Below are 16,560 nucleotides of genomic sequence, written 5' to 3'. Positions count from 1 at the left end.
GTGAGCATATGCAAAGAGTCAGCAACTCACTTGGAAGAAAATGCGCACTGCAATAGTCGTGGTGAGAGCTTTATCATCCGGATGTGCATCTGCACCAATCCAAGCCCACACATGAGCGTCCGTCGATGACTGATTGGAATCCAGCTGACATTTAGGCACTTTGACCAAATAGGTGAAATGCGTGTTTAATTGAGTTCCGCTAGGTTTTATCTGAGGAAATGACAAGGTAACCAAGATGACGGATGAGGTGAGAGGTTCCAACAAACGCAGACTGAAAGTGCTTATGACAGCCTAATAGAAGGTGCACCACCCAAATAATTAGGTAAACACACTCTCAGCGCGTCACTATACAAAGTGCAGATATTTTGCTTTAGCAAAATACTGTTCGTTCTCAAAAGACGATTCTCTTTAAAGAATATCAGGTCTTTCTAAAGCATAACAAGTGGGAAATGCGCCTTAAGGCGGACGTTTATTTGTATCAACAATCTAGAGTGAAAAAGTTACACTGAGATGGTATGGACGTGAAGCCCAAATCAGCCTATCTTTTACGATGTTGCCAGGTCGGATATGCTGCACCAAAACTGCCTGCGCACAAGGTGCCGATAATACTATCAGATAATACTATGAAAAAGATCGATGGGAATTCCTAGTTGCTTCCTCCATCCCACGCTCAATACTCAATTGTTTGGATTCCCTCAATATCTGGCATGATTTATTTGAAGAACTTGAGAGAGAAATTTCCATCTAACAAATGGTATCCGACTGCACCCAGAAGGCTGTATTCCTGGATGCTTTTTCTGACACAGTATGTATTTGGTGCTTCATAGATTTGGGAACGAGTACGAGTGCAATTTCACTGGGGTTCGAATCTAACGCTGGCATTCCCCCACACAAGACCTAGAACAAGAGGACATGAATAGCTTCACATCACTGCATCCATTCACAAAAGAATTCCTCCCCAGAGCACGAATGTGCACGTAAATTTTTCCTACAAAACAAACACTCGAAAAATAAAACCTCGGTTTCTTATTCCTTGAACTGATGAGGTGCCTCACCCCCAAGGCATGTTCAAGCCAATCACGCGAGATCCGCGCGGTTTTCGCTCTTGAGAAAAAAAACCTTGCAGAACTGACGCAAAGTAACCATGGGCCAGAGCAAAGCCTCTTACCTCAACTGTCCGGGTTGATATCGGATTTCCATTTGCGCGGATATAGTACACCTGGGTGCGTGCTAATCGGGCTTCCGATAGTCGGTCTTGATAACGACCATTGTGAATGACCATTTGGCGGTGGAAGTGTGAGAGAAATAGGAGGTCTTCCTGTTGCTGATGGATCCGTTTGAATTCTACCCGAAGGGGACCGCCACCTTCGACCGGATTTATGGACAGCCGAGTCTCCATGTCCTTTCGAACCGAGAAGTTGAACGTGAGCCACTGCACGTCGGACGTTTCGCGACCTTGCCAGAAATAAACCACTGTCTTCGTACGGTCTGAAGCAGCTTCGTCTGGTCCATCGGGTTCGCTGTCCTCCACTGGTTCTCCATCATCCTAGAAGCCAGTTGAAAAAATATGGATAGATAATAATATCAGAAGGTAACCAAACGGGAAATCAAAGCACGGAACACTCACCCAGTATCGTGCAATCACAATATACGAGTCTTGGTTGAAGAAGTGACCGAACCATTGAGGTTCAACCGGGACCCACTTCCCGTCAAGCATGATAAACTGCTGCAGAGCACTGACAGGAGTTAAGTCCGGTCCAATCTGCTCAACCAGCTCATTGTTCCAGTCAGCCATAAGCTGGAGTGATTCATTCCACTCGAGGGCGCGTTCTCGAGGGGCGAAAAGGGCACGGAGATCTGTGGCTGGTTTATCCTTTTCCAATATGGCATTCAAATCAGCGCCGCGTTTGGCAACTGATTCAGAAGTGCGGGTGAAGTCTACAGCCAACGCCTCCTCCCAATCGACAAATTGCGCACGAAATATCTGCGGGCGCATAGAAGTTGAATATGATGTAAGAAAAACAATGTGATTGTGTGCTCTCGGTTTATATCAATACAACTAATGCCATTCACGATTGAACATTCAATTTATACATTGAATTCGATGAATACACTGCTTCTATTAAACCATAGAAAGCACAAAGCTTGTCAGTTTGTTCAAAACTGGAGAGGACCAGTGAAGTCGGGGTTGAATTCCAAGCATTCCGAATAGGAGCTACCAAAAAACATCAACGACAGTTCAGGCTTTTACGGACGTGAGTGCTGCAGCCAGGACGATAAACGATCCTCACGTGGGTAAGAAGCTCTTACGAGCTGCGTGGCGTGTTAACATGAAATACATAGCTGAAGCTTAAATCAGACCAAGGCCGACAAAATATATCAGTCAAGGTCACTCGGAAGTACATCGATCAACTCCCTCAGGAGGTTATGGACTCTTCGATAGGTATAAAATGGGAAAAACAGTGTTTGTGACAGAGACCTAATACTGCAAGAGACAAGCCAAAACGGTTGGTTGGTATTGTTGTAAGTCACCGATGTAGAGATAAAATAAACGAGAAAGGTTCTTTTCGGGATATTGAAGGAGCAGACGCCGATAATGTGCCAAAAACAAAACAAGCGAGCCACAGCACTTGAAGCTTCACATCTGTGGCCTTCAGTACATTGTTGATAATAAACGGCTCCATGAACAAGAAATATGTGTATACAGATGCACACAGATATATTTGGGCCTTACGACGATACATGCACTGTTACGGCCAACACTTGGAAAACAACAACAATAGTAATGGTAATAAATAGTACAAAAGCTAGAGGACTATAAAAAACCTGAAAGGGAACAAACCTGTGGCTCCGCCCCTTGAGTACACACTTGCGGAGGAGGTCTGGAGAATGTAGACCACGCTTCGCGTAGTTCCTTAGCTGTTTTATCCTTCGATTTCGACGTCAGCTCGGCCTCCGCGCCACCGAAACAACCTCGAGGCATCAGCCCGGACAGTTCTTGTGCTAGTTTGTATCCGGCAGAGCGAATGAATCGGGCAGACTTCTCACCTACCCATACAAATAATTCCCCACCACTGTCCAACAAGTAGACGTGTTTGGGATCTAGCAGGGTTTTGGAGAGGTGTCCCAGTCTTAAGTCGACCTAAAAAGCAAGAAGGGATATTCACATAGAATAGGCGTGGGATACAGATAGTGGAAAGTTCACTGATCGTCCAAAATGACGTACCAGTGTAAACCCTTTATCACAACAAATGTATTGGTCGTAAGCTTTTACAAAAAAACGTAGCACAGCCTGATGATAAATTTCCAAAAAAATAACGAAGCATAGAGTTCACGTCACACACTAATCTAAACTATTATAAGCGTGCCATGATACGACTAGCGTACACTCTTGATCGAAGGCCCAACAGAATCAGCTGGATTTGCATTGAATGCAACCCGAAAATTTACAGACAAGAGACTACTTTCCCTTGACTGATTTCCAACACAGTCGACTGGCCCCCACAAATTCAGCAACGAATTGATGGAATGGTAAGACGCTTGGCGTTAACAAGATCTCCTTAAGGAGAAGAGGTTCTCGATAGAAGACATAACCGAGGGAAAAAATAAAGTTCACCGGAGAGCTGGAACTGCGCATACCTGATGAGCCTCAAGAAAGATAAAACCCGTTATGGCCTGTCAAACAGTTTCCAGTAAATTGGTTGTTGATCTGTTCGCCGAGTTTGGCAACTGACTTGCAAACGTTTCGTCACCAAAAGACAAGACATCATCAGTGCGCAGCTGGGTGGGCGAACAGATCAACAGCCACCTGATCAACAACCCATAAACTCACCCGAGCTACCAATATTTCAACACAGTTTCTAGTAAACTTATGAGTATTGTTCTGTGAAGATCTAACCTTGTTCCCAATTCACATTTATCAAAATCAGTAATAATGTAACTGAGCAAATGAGAGAGACTAACAGACTTGTGAATAATGGTCAGCATCTACGGTGTTTACCGATTGAGTCTTGGCAAATGGAACCGCGCTCTTGCCACACGGAGATGATCGGATAATTTAACCTTACAAAGACTAGTCTCTGTTGAAGGAACTGTCACCGGGTGTACACTTCTACTAGTCTGTGCAGTGCGTGAAACCAACTGGCGAGCTGAGGTAGATATATCGATGCACTGGTAGAAATTTCGTCAGTGCTATACAGCTTTGTCTGAGAGTTTCCACATAATTCTTCCAAGACGATCAGTTGCACAGATAGTGGAAACACTTGAACACAGCACAAGATACCGTGGTCCGGATATATTCTGCACTCTTTCACCAGGCATACAGTAGAGTAAAGCAGGCAAGAAAAAAAACCTAATTACAGCTGGGAATTTGGGCTTTCCACAATTGTCCTCAACATACTAGGAAGGGCTTTCCCCTGAAGATGGTCAAAGTTATTGGATATGCTGTTCACGGCCTCGAATGCTGATTGTGTGCTGATACAGGACCTGGTTACCAATGAGTGGCGGGTCATAGATGAAGTGGACAGCGGTAGTGAGAATAATCTTCGACCGATATCAGACGCACACACGCGTGTAGTCCAATTCACTTGCACAGGTCTGTGTGTAGACATCCTCAACCGAAATTGCATTTCCATTCTGCACAGATAACGCTCCGTTAACTGTGTTGTGAGTGATTTTCTAAGTGAAATGAACCATATAATTGTCGGAACAACGGTGACTAGTTTGACATAATTAAGCGTGGTGCATTCGCAAACCGTTAACCATGTTTATAACGCACTTCATCAACGCTGAATCCGACTGCCAACTGGCACCTTTATTTCGTTTTTCACCAAAGTTACCCTTCTAGTTTCTCTGCATAGACTTCAACAAAACTTTGCGCGTCGTTCAATCACTCCAATCACTCTAGTATAATTGTGTTTGGTCTAATGGCTCCAGCCTCCTGAGCGAAATTTTCTCGTAGGTCGGGATTCAGTGATTAGGTTCATCAGGGTTCAGAAAATGGCTTCATTTAATTGCCGTTTTTCCCTGTAAGTCGGCGTCGGTATCATCGCCATTGACAGAGCAATACACAAGTAATACATATCGATGCTTAACTGCCGTACAACAGTGACGAAATAAAGTCTTATTAAAGAGTGGAAAGAAAAAGGAAGGGTGAGGACCTAGTGCGAAGAAGCCAGGTGTGCTTAAAAAACGATCAAGGTGCCTTCACATTTGGACAGCATTATAGAAGGCATCTGAGCATCATGTCGAAACAAAGCACCATCAATGACATTAACCCAGTGTTCTTGCTAACTTCGCCCAACATAAGCCTAGCACGCAACGACGGATGAAATTCAGCTAGGCAGTCCGGCTAGGAAGCGACATCATACGCGCTATTAGGATCGGTGGTGCCCTGTTCTGCACTCACCTTTTCCTTCCATTGACCTCCAAGCAGAACCACGCGAGCCCCGTCCAGGAAAGCACGGAGATCCCATAGTACTCAGTACGGCAGTAGCTGCTTCCATTTTACATTATCATATCATGGACTGTCCTAAGAAAAAAACCTTACGCAAACAATTATTCAGAACACAAAAGAATGCTTTATTCGGTAAACGGCGGTTGGGCAGAGATGGCACACACGTAGTAGTTGTAATTTGCCGCTTTAACAGATCGGATTTTTTACCAAATACTAGCTTATGGATCATTCCGTTGCGAACTTGCTACAGCCAGCTTACTCTACGGATACATCAGTGATCAAACACTTGAAGACATGTAAGATCCTTGGAATAGATGAACTGTCTATCAAGCATGTTCAGCTGTAGCACCCTTCCGGTGCCTAACTGCCATGCTACCCGAAGGTTGCACGAGGGCTGGGATACTGCCAGGCTGCCCAAGCCTAGACAGGGGAAGTCAAGAGGCAGAGGGCGGACTCGAACCACGAACCTTCCGATCAGTAATTTCGCGCACTAACCACTTCGGCCGTCTCGCCCCCATATCAAGCATGTAGTAAGAACGCTCTTACAGTTGCGTTGTACACATGACCTCTTGGTTTCCGCGAAATCTACCTCTCGTGCGACAAACGACACAATATGAGGAAAAATCTTCGAGCGCAGTAAATTTACCTCTCGCAATACAATCACGGCGGATGCACCGGCCAAGATACGTGAACCGATCAACGAACTCAGCCTTCCCATTTTGAAGTTTCACACAGGCAAACGGAAATGGTAAGCCCTGAATTAAGACACTGCGCCCTGAAGTTGCAAAACGCATGCCATACATGGGGTCGACATACTATCAAAGACATGGGTTCATCTGCAATATCCCGGTTCAAGTACTTTATGCGGACAAATCATTGTCAAACAACGAAACTAAGTCATCTGTGCAATCCACATCCGTTATTCTCTAGTTCGATACCTAGATTCAGTCACCCAGAGTGTTCACTCAGTGGTGACAACGATGACAAAGATGAACAAAAAGGGGGGACGAGACAACCCAGACGAACTCCACTAATTTTGAAGACGTGTCTGGACAGCTGGTTGTATACCCCAACCCAACCGGAGGTATGGGAATAAAGGACAAGAAGAATGTCTACAAATCTCAAGGGTATCCACCTCTGGTCAGGAATATTTAGGAGAACTAATCAGAGTCGACGGATCTTTTGAAACCGAGGAAAACCGCAATTTTGGGTTGGCGGTGTATGTGAAAAATTAAAACGTCATGAGATTGTGTGGGTAAATAAACATATGCAGCCTCAGACAAGAGGCCGGAGTTGTCGAAGTAGGTGGTTGAGTGATGAAAATAGTAATAATAATAACAATATTAATAGTAATTATAATAGCTAGAATAAGTCCCATTGTCCGAACAGCTATCGTTCCAAGTGTATACTAAAAGAGTAACAGGAACGATACCGATAGTTGGTGAATGTTAAGCTATCTTCGGAGCCCTTCACATGATATCAGTTTCCCAAAACGTCCTTTACCTGCGGCAATTCTAGGTAACCTTTCCCCATCCGAACATCATAGAGGATAGGTTGCGGGAGTTTCCAATCTGCCGGTATAAAATCCCTCGGTACGTTTTTCGGTGGCTTGACGTTCGGTGGCGGGGGGTGGCCTGCGGAAAGTCCGTTTGCACGCTGTTTTTGTTGATGGTGTGAATCCTCATCTACCTTCATGACAGCTGTTGGAAGTGGTGCAGGTGTCCACTGATCGGTTATAATCGCCCAGAATGCATCCGACTCACGACCTTGTGCTTCTAAGTGAATTCCTGCTTCACCGCGCCTTTCACGTACGGATATCTTTTCGGCCAACAACCGGCCTTTGGTTCGTACCATGACACGAGAATCAGCACCCAGCCACAAGTACAGTTCGGACTGAGCGTCGACGAGATAACAAAATTTCGGGTCCAGACTTAATGGACTGAGTGGCATCGACACGATCTGCAGTCGTTTTTCTTGACCAAACAGACTGAAATACAAAGTGAACAGTTACACCACAGATTTCGGGGGAAGCTCAAAGAAATTATTCTCTGCAGAACGGATTAGCCAGGATTAGGCTGTGTGGGAGATTACACGAGAGTGAGACAAGGTAACACGCCTCAAGTCACAATCGTCTTAGGAGTGAGAAGCAGCCAACAATGAGAATTGTGCACGTTTACTCGGCAATCTGAACCAATGCCTGATCGGAAACTTTATTTGATCACTTTGTCAGGTTAAGACTGGTCTAAGCGAAGTCACCATCTACTTCAATCGACCGTCCCAACACACATTATTGTGCGTGTTCCCGTGGAATCGCCCGGTCTCGGTGTAGAGCAAAACGAAGATACCTTGATCATCGAACAAAATAACTATGTTTATTGTTTTTTCCGGAACAATAGTAGCAACCCAATCCAAATGAGTAGATATTCTGGTTGGCTCCGCTGACGAACACTGATCGTTCTAAAGAACCAACGCGACAAATTTGAGTCCTCGCCCATCCCATCCGAAATTTGGCTTCTACCATGGTCGGGCATCCGAAAAGCTGGAAGTATTAGTCTAATAGCGACGCTATTGAATGCTAAAAGTGCACTACACAACCTTCTCAGAGATTCGGAAGCGTTACCACGACGAGCTACCTCTCCTCACTGACTGAACAACCAAATGGTTTGAGCTTGAATTATACGATGATGATAATGAGACATTCAGAAAGACCAAAACAAACCCGGGTTGCGCTATCTTCCTGGGAACAACTGAAGATATGTAGCACCTTCGTCAACACTGACATGGGACGGGTGTAGCTCTTGCTGTCGACCACCCTCCCTGGCCAACATTCGTGCGAAACGCAGTTTAAGTCGACCTATTCTTTCTCACTGGATAGCAAATATATACATCGTCCATTGAACTGCCTTCAACTAAACAGGCTACAGCAACAGGCAAATTAAACATACCAGAAAATGTTGCACACATATTCCCCCAAACACGCAGATCAGCAGCGCCGTGCAAAAGCACAAACATTTCCAGTGGAGAGGAGCAGGTGACTAACCGAGGGAGGAATGCCGTCGAGATTGGTTTTGTTGACCAGAATACACATTTATGTGTGTGCCAGGTGAGAGAAGGCACAACAGCTTGCGAATGATTGCTACCTACATCGCACTGATCGATAATCGTATGATTCACGTTACGACCTATTGTCAGAAAGTCCTTGCCGCAAAACTGAAAGGTGGATGGTTCGGGAAGCTGGTCTAACAGATCCACATTTTTATAGAAAATGTTTTGATCGGTTGACCAAGCAAGTTCATTCGAATTTGCTTTGACGCGAACTGCACTGAATTAAATATCCCAAGAAGCCAGATTGGACCGGTTACACAAGGTTAATCAAATCCAACCTAGGTGTCAGCTGAAAAGAAAATTCCCTCATTTAGTAACCAGTCACACTCATTTAGGCCTCTAACCATGGAAGAACGCAGATACTGTCACAAACAGAAAAAAATTCTGTAATTGTCCCAGGGTTTTTTAGGAGTAGAACAACCAAAAGGCAACTTCAATAAAAGCCTTCTATTTACTCTTTTAACTGCTCAGCAACATGACAGGCTGTTTGCAGGTTGCAAAAGCGAATACGTGTAACGAGTCTACTTAAACAACATTGCTATCTGGGCAGATCAGTGAATTCCATAAATATGCGCATAAAAATCGATAGATGATTATCAACACCTAAAAGAACCGATGAGTCGTAAGCGGCTAGCTCGACTGTATGCAGTCATTACTCCAAAAAACACCTACCGATAAAGCTTTGGTATCACCGCTTGCGCTTCTACATGGAAGAAACCGGTCTCGCCGTGTGAACCCTCCAAAACCATTAATTTTCCGTCAAAAAGTGCCAGAAACTCATCACTCTCGTCATTCTGTTCCTCACGATGAGTTCGGCCTTCAGCGCCGAGGAAGTTGCGCAAATTCACCGCGTGAATGGCTGCACAAGTCTGTTTGTCCATGGTTGCTTGAGAACCGATCCAATAGTAGATAGTCCATTCCAGCGTTTGGTTCGCGCTCATTCTGGTATCCAGGACAACATAACAATCGCCATCAAACATGCGACCTTGAGCGCATTCTTCGTCGACACGTTTTGGATAGAATTCATCCACTTCCCAAACTTCAACGCCTGGGGCTATTCCTGTCTCCTGTGGAAGACAGACAACAAATGATCGGCGTCAGTAGGGACAACAAAGAGCGGTCTGATTAACTCCAGCAGAGTTAACAAAACCCATGAAAACCACGACAGTGAACATGGAGAGTGAATGCTGCATTCTTTGGATGCGTAGCAGCCGTGCAACTCAATGGAAGCATGAGGGCTGAGATACTGACGACTACCCCAGTCTACACAACAGCAAGGATCGGGTTCGAACCTTAAACTCCCAGATAACAGCTGCATCGAGCCGTCGTCAAACTGGGACGACGGAGAATACGGCAATGAAACAGCTTCAAGGAGATAATGGAGGCGAACAGTATCGACAAACGAGGAGAGTGTGAGCACCCGAACAGGCAAGTAAATCGATAGCCAGACACACAAATGGACAGGCTAGGAGATAGACAAGATGACAGAAACAGACAGAGATAGATACACATAGGGTGCAGATAGGTATGCGGGCGAAACAGCAGATTAGGCAACTTACTGCATCGAAAATATTCGAGTAGTCTAATTCTGGTCTGGAAAGCTGATCCTGCCATCGCTTCGCCGAAAGATGTTGGTATTCTTCTTCTTCCTGCTGCTCCCGCTGGCGCAATAGTGTTTCCTTATCCCTCGCAATGCGTTGCATTCCTTCTAGGACGCAGCTGCTATCGGTCTCAGCGACATCGTCACGACGACGACGAAGACGACGGAGTCTAGAAGCGGTATCCTGGGACAAGAGGTGAAAAACAAAATGTCACAAAATGGTCTCGATAGCAAGTTTTTTACCGCATAGCTTTTGATTGCAAAATTTTCATTAAGCGATGACGCCTCAATAAGTTTTGCTAGATGAGGGGCTATGATGCATCACTCGTTAGGTAAGAACAAATTCTAGTTTGAAAAACAGAGCTGGAACACGTGTTTGTGGACGACCAACAATTCCCTCTGTTACTATGACCATAGTAAGTCGGAGAAGTACCGCCGATAAGGAGCGCCAGTATTATTTTCATGAAGGAAACTAACCACAAGGTTGCTGAAAACTCTTCCACAGCTCACGACCGGTTTCGCCCTTCTTAAGGCTCATCAGGTAGGCGCAGAATACCATATCACCACTTGAGTCTCTCGTGAAAACCAAACTGATTTGGCATAATGACCAACCAGATTCGGGGAAGACCGCGACGCAACACAGATCAGAAGCTAACCGGTCAATACAGGAATAAGAGTTCTCTCTAAAAAAAACTACTCAACATTCCATCCGGATGCAAGGAAAACCGAAGGGAAAGCAGCGAAAATAGAAAAGAGATCAATAGATCAAAGCTATGCTTGTTGCGTTCGTTCCCACCAAACTAATAACCGAGGTCAAACTGTCCTCCCGAAACGAAACTTCTCAATATTAAAAAATAAACAGACTGGACTGATCTATAAAGTAGTTTCGTTCCCCCACTTCCGGCAGTTATTAGAATCTTACAGAAAACATCCGACCTACCTTCGCATGGTATCCTTTGTCCTGTGTTTCAGGGGGTTTCCCGCAAATTTGTCGTATTTGCGTCTCCAAAGAAAAATCGATATTATAATAAGCTCGTCCAGCACCTTTAACTAATTCCGGTGGCTTAGGCGGGAATTTCAAGAGGGGATTGCCATCCACTTCGAATACGTCAAGCGATTCACGTAGGTAGTGAATAGCATCGGGGAGGGTTAGAAGACGATTGCACGTGAGAATTAACCGCCTCAGACGACCACAGCGACACAGACCTGAAATTTCCACAAAAAGTGTGCTTCAGATAGATGGCTGATTTTTAATGGATGTGCCAAATTTTTTTTTGAAATCGTTAGATGAATGTAGGCTGCGACCAAAAAAGACTGTGGATGCAAACCCAACCCAACGATGCCTACTAGCTTGCGTCTTGCATTAGCCCGAGGTAAAGTATACAAATGGTTACATGAATACGTTCAGTCACCAGCGTACATAGGGCAAACTTCCGTGCACTGAATGGTATCATAGAACCAGGGTGTCCTGAGATGATACGGCATCCGGGTGATATCAATGACATCTGAGGATGTCCTTGCTTCTCTGTTCAAACATGGTAAGTCTAGTGTATCAAGCACCACGAAGAGACTCATCTGTCTCGAAGATGCTGAGCCTCACCGTGGTGTGACGGTTTATGCCCCTGTGTGACCCATTGAGCTAAACTTGGTGGTGTGACGAGATCCCGAAAACACTAATGTTCATCACGTGTTTTAATTCAGACAACGGGAACATCTAAGCAATTTGAAATTTCTCTGTAATTTCAATAAGTCTGACGGAAGTGTGGCTGATGAAGACAGTGCACGAATCCCCCATATCTAAACCACATGTGCCAATTTGCGTCACATGTGGCGTCAAAACGGTACATGGGTGCGTCTCAAGGATCCGTGTACAAGGCTAGAGTAAGGGCTGCATTGTTGTATGATTGCAAGACATAGTTCCTGTGGACAGATGGTGAGACGTCTGAGAAGGGTTGCTTGTATCAGATGGCATCAGTGAATTCCTGACGGGGTAATCAGAAGACTGGTACTTGGTTTCGCAGCAGGTACTTAAATTACAGAGAACTTCCAGCACTACCAACTGCGGTGGCTCGGCCATGTGGCACGAATGCCGAAGCGGAGTCTACGGATACTGGTGTTGCTTTCCGTCCCTCTCTCAGAACGGCTCCACCTGCACCGGGATAGAGACAATGCTAGAAACAACGGCTGATCGACATCAGTGAAGTTCGAGCTGTCAGTTTCTTTCGGGTCTGATAGAGTTTTCCCTAGTTTGACGGAACGTTTGGAGGTGTACACATCGCAGAATGCTTGTGACAGGTCGGCAGCGGGCCCCTTCTCTCATCAACTCGTTTCTCTTCTTTTCAACCTAAGCCTTCGAATATAATTAGGTGGGCTTTGTGATTGCCCAGCGGTGAAGCTTCAGTGTCAACACTGATTTTGGTATTTTTTTTGTTGATGATGATGTGGGGTAATGCCAGTGTCAACACTGATTTTGGTATCTCTGATGATGATGATGATGTTGGGGTAATGCACGAGTGGAGACCGAAATCCGACATGGCTTGAGGTCTAATGAAGGATATGCAATTGCAAGCAATGATGACATATAGTGCATAAAACCTGACCATTTATAGGTTGATTACAAAAACAGTTTATCTCGGACACGCCATTAGGCATTGGATCATACACGTGGTTTGACTAGTGTGTCATTGCTAAAGTGAACAATGTAATACAGAGCGGACAGTGATGAACCCTACAACTCTGGCAGCAGAACGGAACGGACGCAGTACGAAGACGCTGCAGACTACATCTGATTGAGATAGCGCAGGCTCAAACAAAACGCAAAGGGCCTCTGTAAGACTTTGCTGAAAAACCAAGTTAGAAAATTGTCTAACACGTGGCACAAAGCATTTGAGCTGGCGTGAAGCTCTAGATAATCGAACAGTAGTCTGTAGGCGGGGATCTACACAGAGATGCAAACACAAATCAGCATCTATTTTTCGCACACAAGCGATCGAATTTAAAAAGCGCCATGAAGTGAATTTTGCACAGAAAACCAAAGTTAAATTGCGAAATTTACGAAAAAACATAAGAAAACGTTGGATAGAGGATGGGAATCCCATGACTTCCGATTAGATGCGTACATGGGACAGGTCATGAAAATATAGCTCATCCATTGATTCCACTGTGTGGAATTTTCAATTAATAAACTAGCGGGTTCAACTGTGCGCATTGAGACAAGTGGTCTTCGAAACAAAACAATCGGCCTGCGGGATTTTGAACTGGATTATTATTTCTGAAGGAAATTTTCTGAAGAATAGGTGGCCAATCAGTGGATATATGTGGATTCGTAAACGTGTAACTGAGTGCTTGTCCAGAATGGAGTAAAAAATATGGACAGTAGGGGACAAGACGTTGGATTTGTGGATATAAGTGGGCGTTCAATCCCGAAAAGCCCCAGACAAATACTGATTCAGACGCGTGTGGACGTGCATAACACACTACCTATCGACTTGAGCATTCCATACATTACGTATGTGGTCACCGACACCCGTTGGTGGTCACACAAGCGAGAAGAATCAACCAGGGAATGCTTCGCTATTGTTCAGGTTCAACATGAGCAGGATGCCAAGTGTCTACATCCCTCTTGAGGAGAAAGAGACCGGTTATGATGTTGAAAACCCCAACTCCCTGATCCAGGTAGCGCATCGCAAATATAAGATGGACGCAGAGTTCCAGTGTCCTCAGAGAATCTGATATACAAGAAATGCGTATGAGAACTACTGAGTTACAATGCACTGTAGCAAACACTTGTTGATAGTTCACGATGACCATCAACCGAGCTAAGAACAGTGCACTGCCGCGCAGGTAATACACCACGGAAGTAGGGAACATTGCGTTCTTTTCAGAAGGGCTTGATAAACAATTGGTAGTTTTTACTTGGACATCGTTTCGCTTTTGACACAAAGGCTTCATTAGGCCAACTGAACAGGTCAGCAAGTTAGCGAAGTTTTAAGGCAGGAGGTGGACCAATCAGTAAGACTTCTTCATATTAGCGCACTAGATCAGTGTTCAGTATCAGTCAAAATCTTGCGCTGGTGAATTAGGGGGGAGTTTCAGTGTAATTCTGGTCGGATTTGGTTCCTTAATCTTCCACTTCAGGTTGCTTCCATTGATGATTCGCCGTGGTTGCCACTGATAGATTTCATTGGTCTTTGTGGGGTTGAGTGCTGTGACAATAGGGTTAGAGGGGGGGTAAGGTCAAGTGGAATTTAGATGACTAGGATGGCGAGGTCATAAGGTAGACAGAAAAGCACTCAGTAAGACGTCTTCAGGTTAGCGTACTAGATCAGTGATGAGTGTCACTTAACGACTGTTGTCAGTTAGTGTGGTCGCCTAGATCTTGCGTTGATGCGTTGGAGGAGTTTCAACTTAGCGAAATGCACTCATTTGCAAACTAATTTGGTTTTCCGAGAGACTCACCTGAAACCCAGCTGAATATCTCGTTTGTGATGTTTCCAGGCAACTGAATGTGCTGCACCAGGCCGTCTCAGGTTCCAGTCGCTGCGATATTGAAGAAACACGATACATGTACAGACGTAATGCACTACTCATTAGGTATCAGCTCGACCGATCCGAAACCGTTCTCCACACACCAACCAGTTCTACACCTTCTATTCTATGAGCACTGGGATGCTTGGCAATTTCCACCGCATCGGCTATCAGTCTCTGTGGTGTGGACCGTATTCCTCGCCTCAAAACCTCAACATTTTCTAAATATATTTTGTCCCGTGAGGTTCCTATGAAGTTCATATCCGGATTAATTGCTGCTTGATCCGAAAACCAACATCTCAATGCAGGGGCTGTATCTGGTATAATAAAATTCGTGAGTGAATGTATATGGCTGCTAGGATATGTCTCAGTGAGTTCGCAGCAAAATGGCAGGACATGATAGAAAATTGCAGCAACCAAGTGAACTGGACTACTGACGCACCAATCCTAACAACACACAGAAGAACGATAGGTCAAAAACGGCTAGGGTACCTGATCAATGGCGCATCTTAAAACTAAACCCAACAACTACCCTAAGAATCAAACACTGATCACAATGTCAACAAAACTGTACTGGTCAGATACGAATAAAGGGGTTCATAAAATATACCATCTGCTCTGAGGTGAAAGCATGCATGCTTCAGGACAAAACAAGACGACTCACTTTCTGGGATATTTTCCAACTCATTGTAGGAAGCATCAAATATTTCCAAGTCGCTTAGCTTTCCTATCCCTGACGGAATACCAGTGAAGGTGAGTTGATTGTTGTTGATGTACAATCGCCGCAGGCTGGTTAGCCGCGTCAGACCGGCAGGTAATTGGGCCAGTTGGTTGTAACCCAGGTTGAGGTACTCTAGCTTGGGCCAGTTGTCCGTCACTTGAGACAAATCAGTGATCTCATTTTTCTCCAGGTTGAGTTTTCGCAGTGTCCGTAACTGAATGTGTATGTTCATAAGCGAATGACGCACAAGGAGAATTAAACGAATAAGTAAGAAGTTGGATCGGAGGAGGAACCTCCGTCCCCAATGGGAGAATTTAAGTGATTCAGGGTTGAAGTAAGCCTCAGATATGAAGACATCGATCACTGGGGAAATAAATCTTGGTCCAGTCTATCTGATGTTCGAATCACTTAAAAACCTCAGCCTCAGTAACTGGCTAATCGTGCTCATTTAAAAATTACGGTGGCGTTAACAAGAGACTAAATATAAGTCAGGCAGGAATCCGGAGACTTTGCCTAAACGCATGAGCCAAAAAGAGACCAAGACCCGCAGCATGCTTTCGACGAGTTTTCAGTGACATTATGAGTAGTGAGTCGTGCCAAGAAAGGGTCCCTTGTAATTGTACTACTTTTATTGATCAGAAGCCCGTGTTGAGATGGTACTGCAACACACTACTACACTGGGTGGGTCTTATCCATGTTCCTGTTGTATTATTACAAGGTCGCACAAGTTGAAAATGTGTGAGAAACAAACTCTCTCCGAGCTAAACACATATAAAGGCCCAAGACATCGACACGTCGAGATATCTAAAATAACGGCAACAACCCGTTCGTTCACAACTATCCACGACAGATCCGTCGATACTATAATGAATAGCCAAATTAAAAGTTATGAAGAGCTGACAAAGTAAAAAACCTTCATAGCGACACCCGTAAAATTTCACGTACTCGGGTCATGCCGGCGAAAGTGTGCCTCCCTACATGCGATGCGGCGTGGACTGACCTCGCCACATACGACGTCACTTTGTTCACTTGACCTATGGACTCCACATCAGGCCACGAACACATACTACTCGCGTGCCTTCTCATCAGTAGTATCACCGTTACACTAGTAAGCCCACTCTGTTTGTTCCATCGACGTTTCATCCTGTCTTA

General features: G+C 44.9%; 1 protein-coding gene across 1 annotated transcript in view; it reads right to left on the bottom strand.

Moving 5' to 3' along the window:
• The window catches only part of T265_04518 (hypothetical protein), a gene marked incomplete at both ends in the record, with an annotated part of 70,204 nt that overhangs the window by 4,645 nt on the left and 48,999 nt on the right, over positions 1–16,560 (bottom strand). Inside the window, 9 exons of the mRNA XM_009169273.1 lie at positions 31–210; positions 1,169–1,546; positions 1,628–1,984; positions 2,843–3,142; positions 6,959–7,442; positions 9,233–9,627; positions 10,120–10,344; positions 11,101–11,366; positions 15,352–15,622. Of these exons, the coding sequence (XP_009167537.1) occupies positions 31–210; positions 1,169–1,546; positions 1,628–1,984; positions 2,843–3,142; positions 6,959–7,442; positions 9,233–9,627; positions 10,120–10,344; positions 11,101–11,366; positions 15,352–15,622 (2,856 nt within the window). The remainder of the gene's footprint in view (positions 1–30; positions 211–1,168; positions 1,547–1,627; positions 1,985–2,842; positions 3,143–6,958; positions 7,443–9,232; positions 9,628–10,119; positions 10,345–11,100; positions 11,367–15,351; positions 15,623–16,560) is intronic.

This window comes from Opisthorchis viverrini (assembly GCF_000715545.1).
Source record: "Opisthorchis viverrini unplaced genomic scaffold opera_v5_74, whole genome shotgun sequence".
Lineage (NCBI taxonomy): Eukaryota > Metazoa > Platyhelminthes > Trematoda > Opisthorchiida > Opisthorchiidae > Opisthorchis > Opisthorchis viverrini.
Note: the sequence above shows the minus strand (reverse complement) of the source record. Positions and strands in the feature narration are given on the sequence as shown.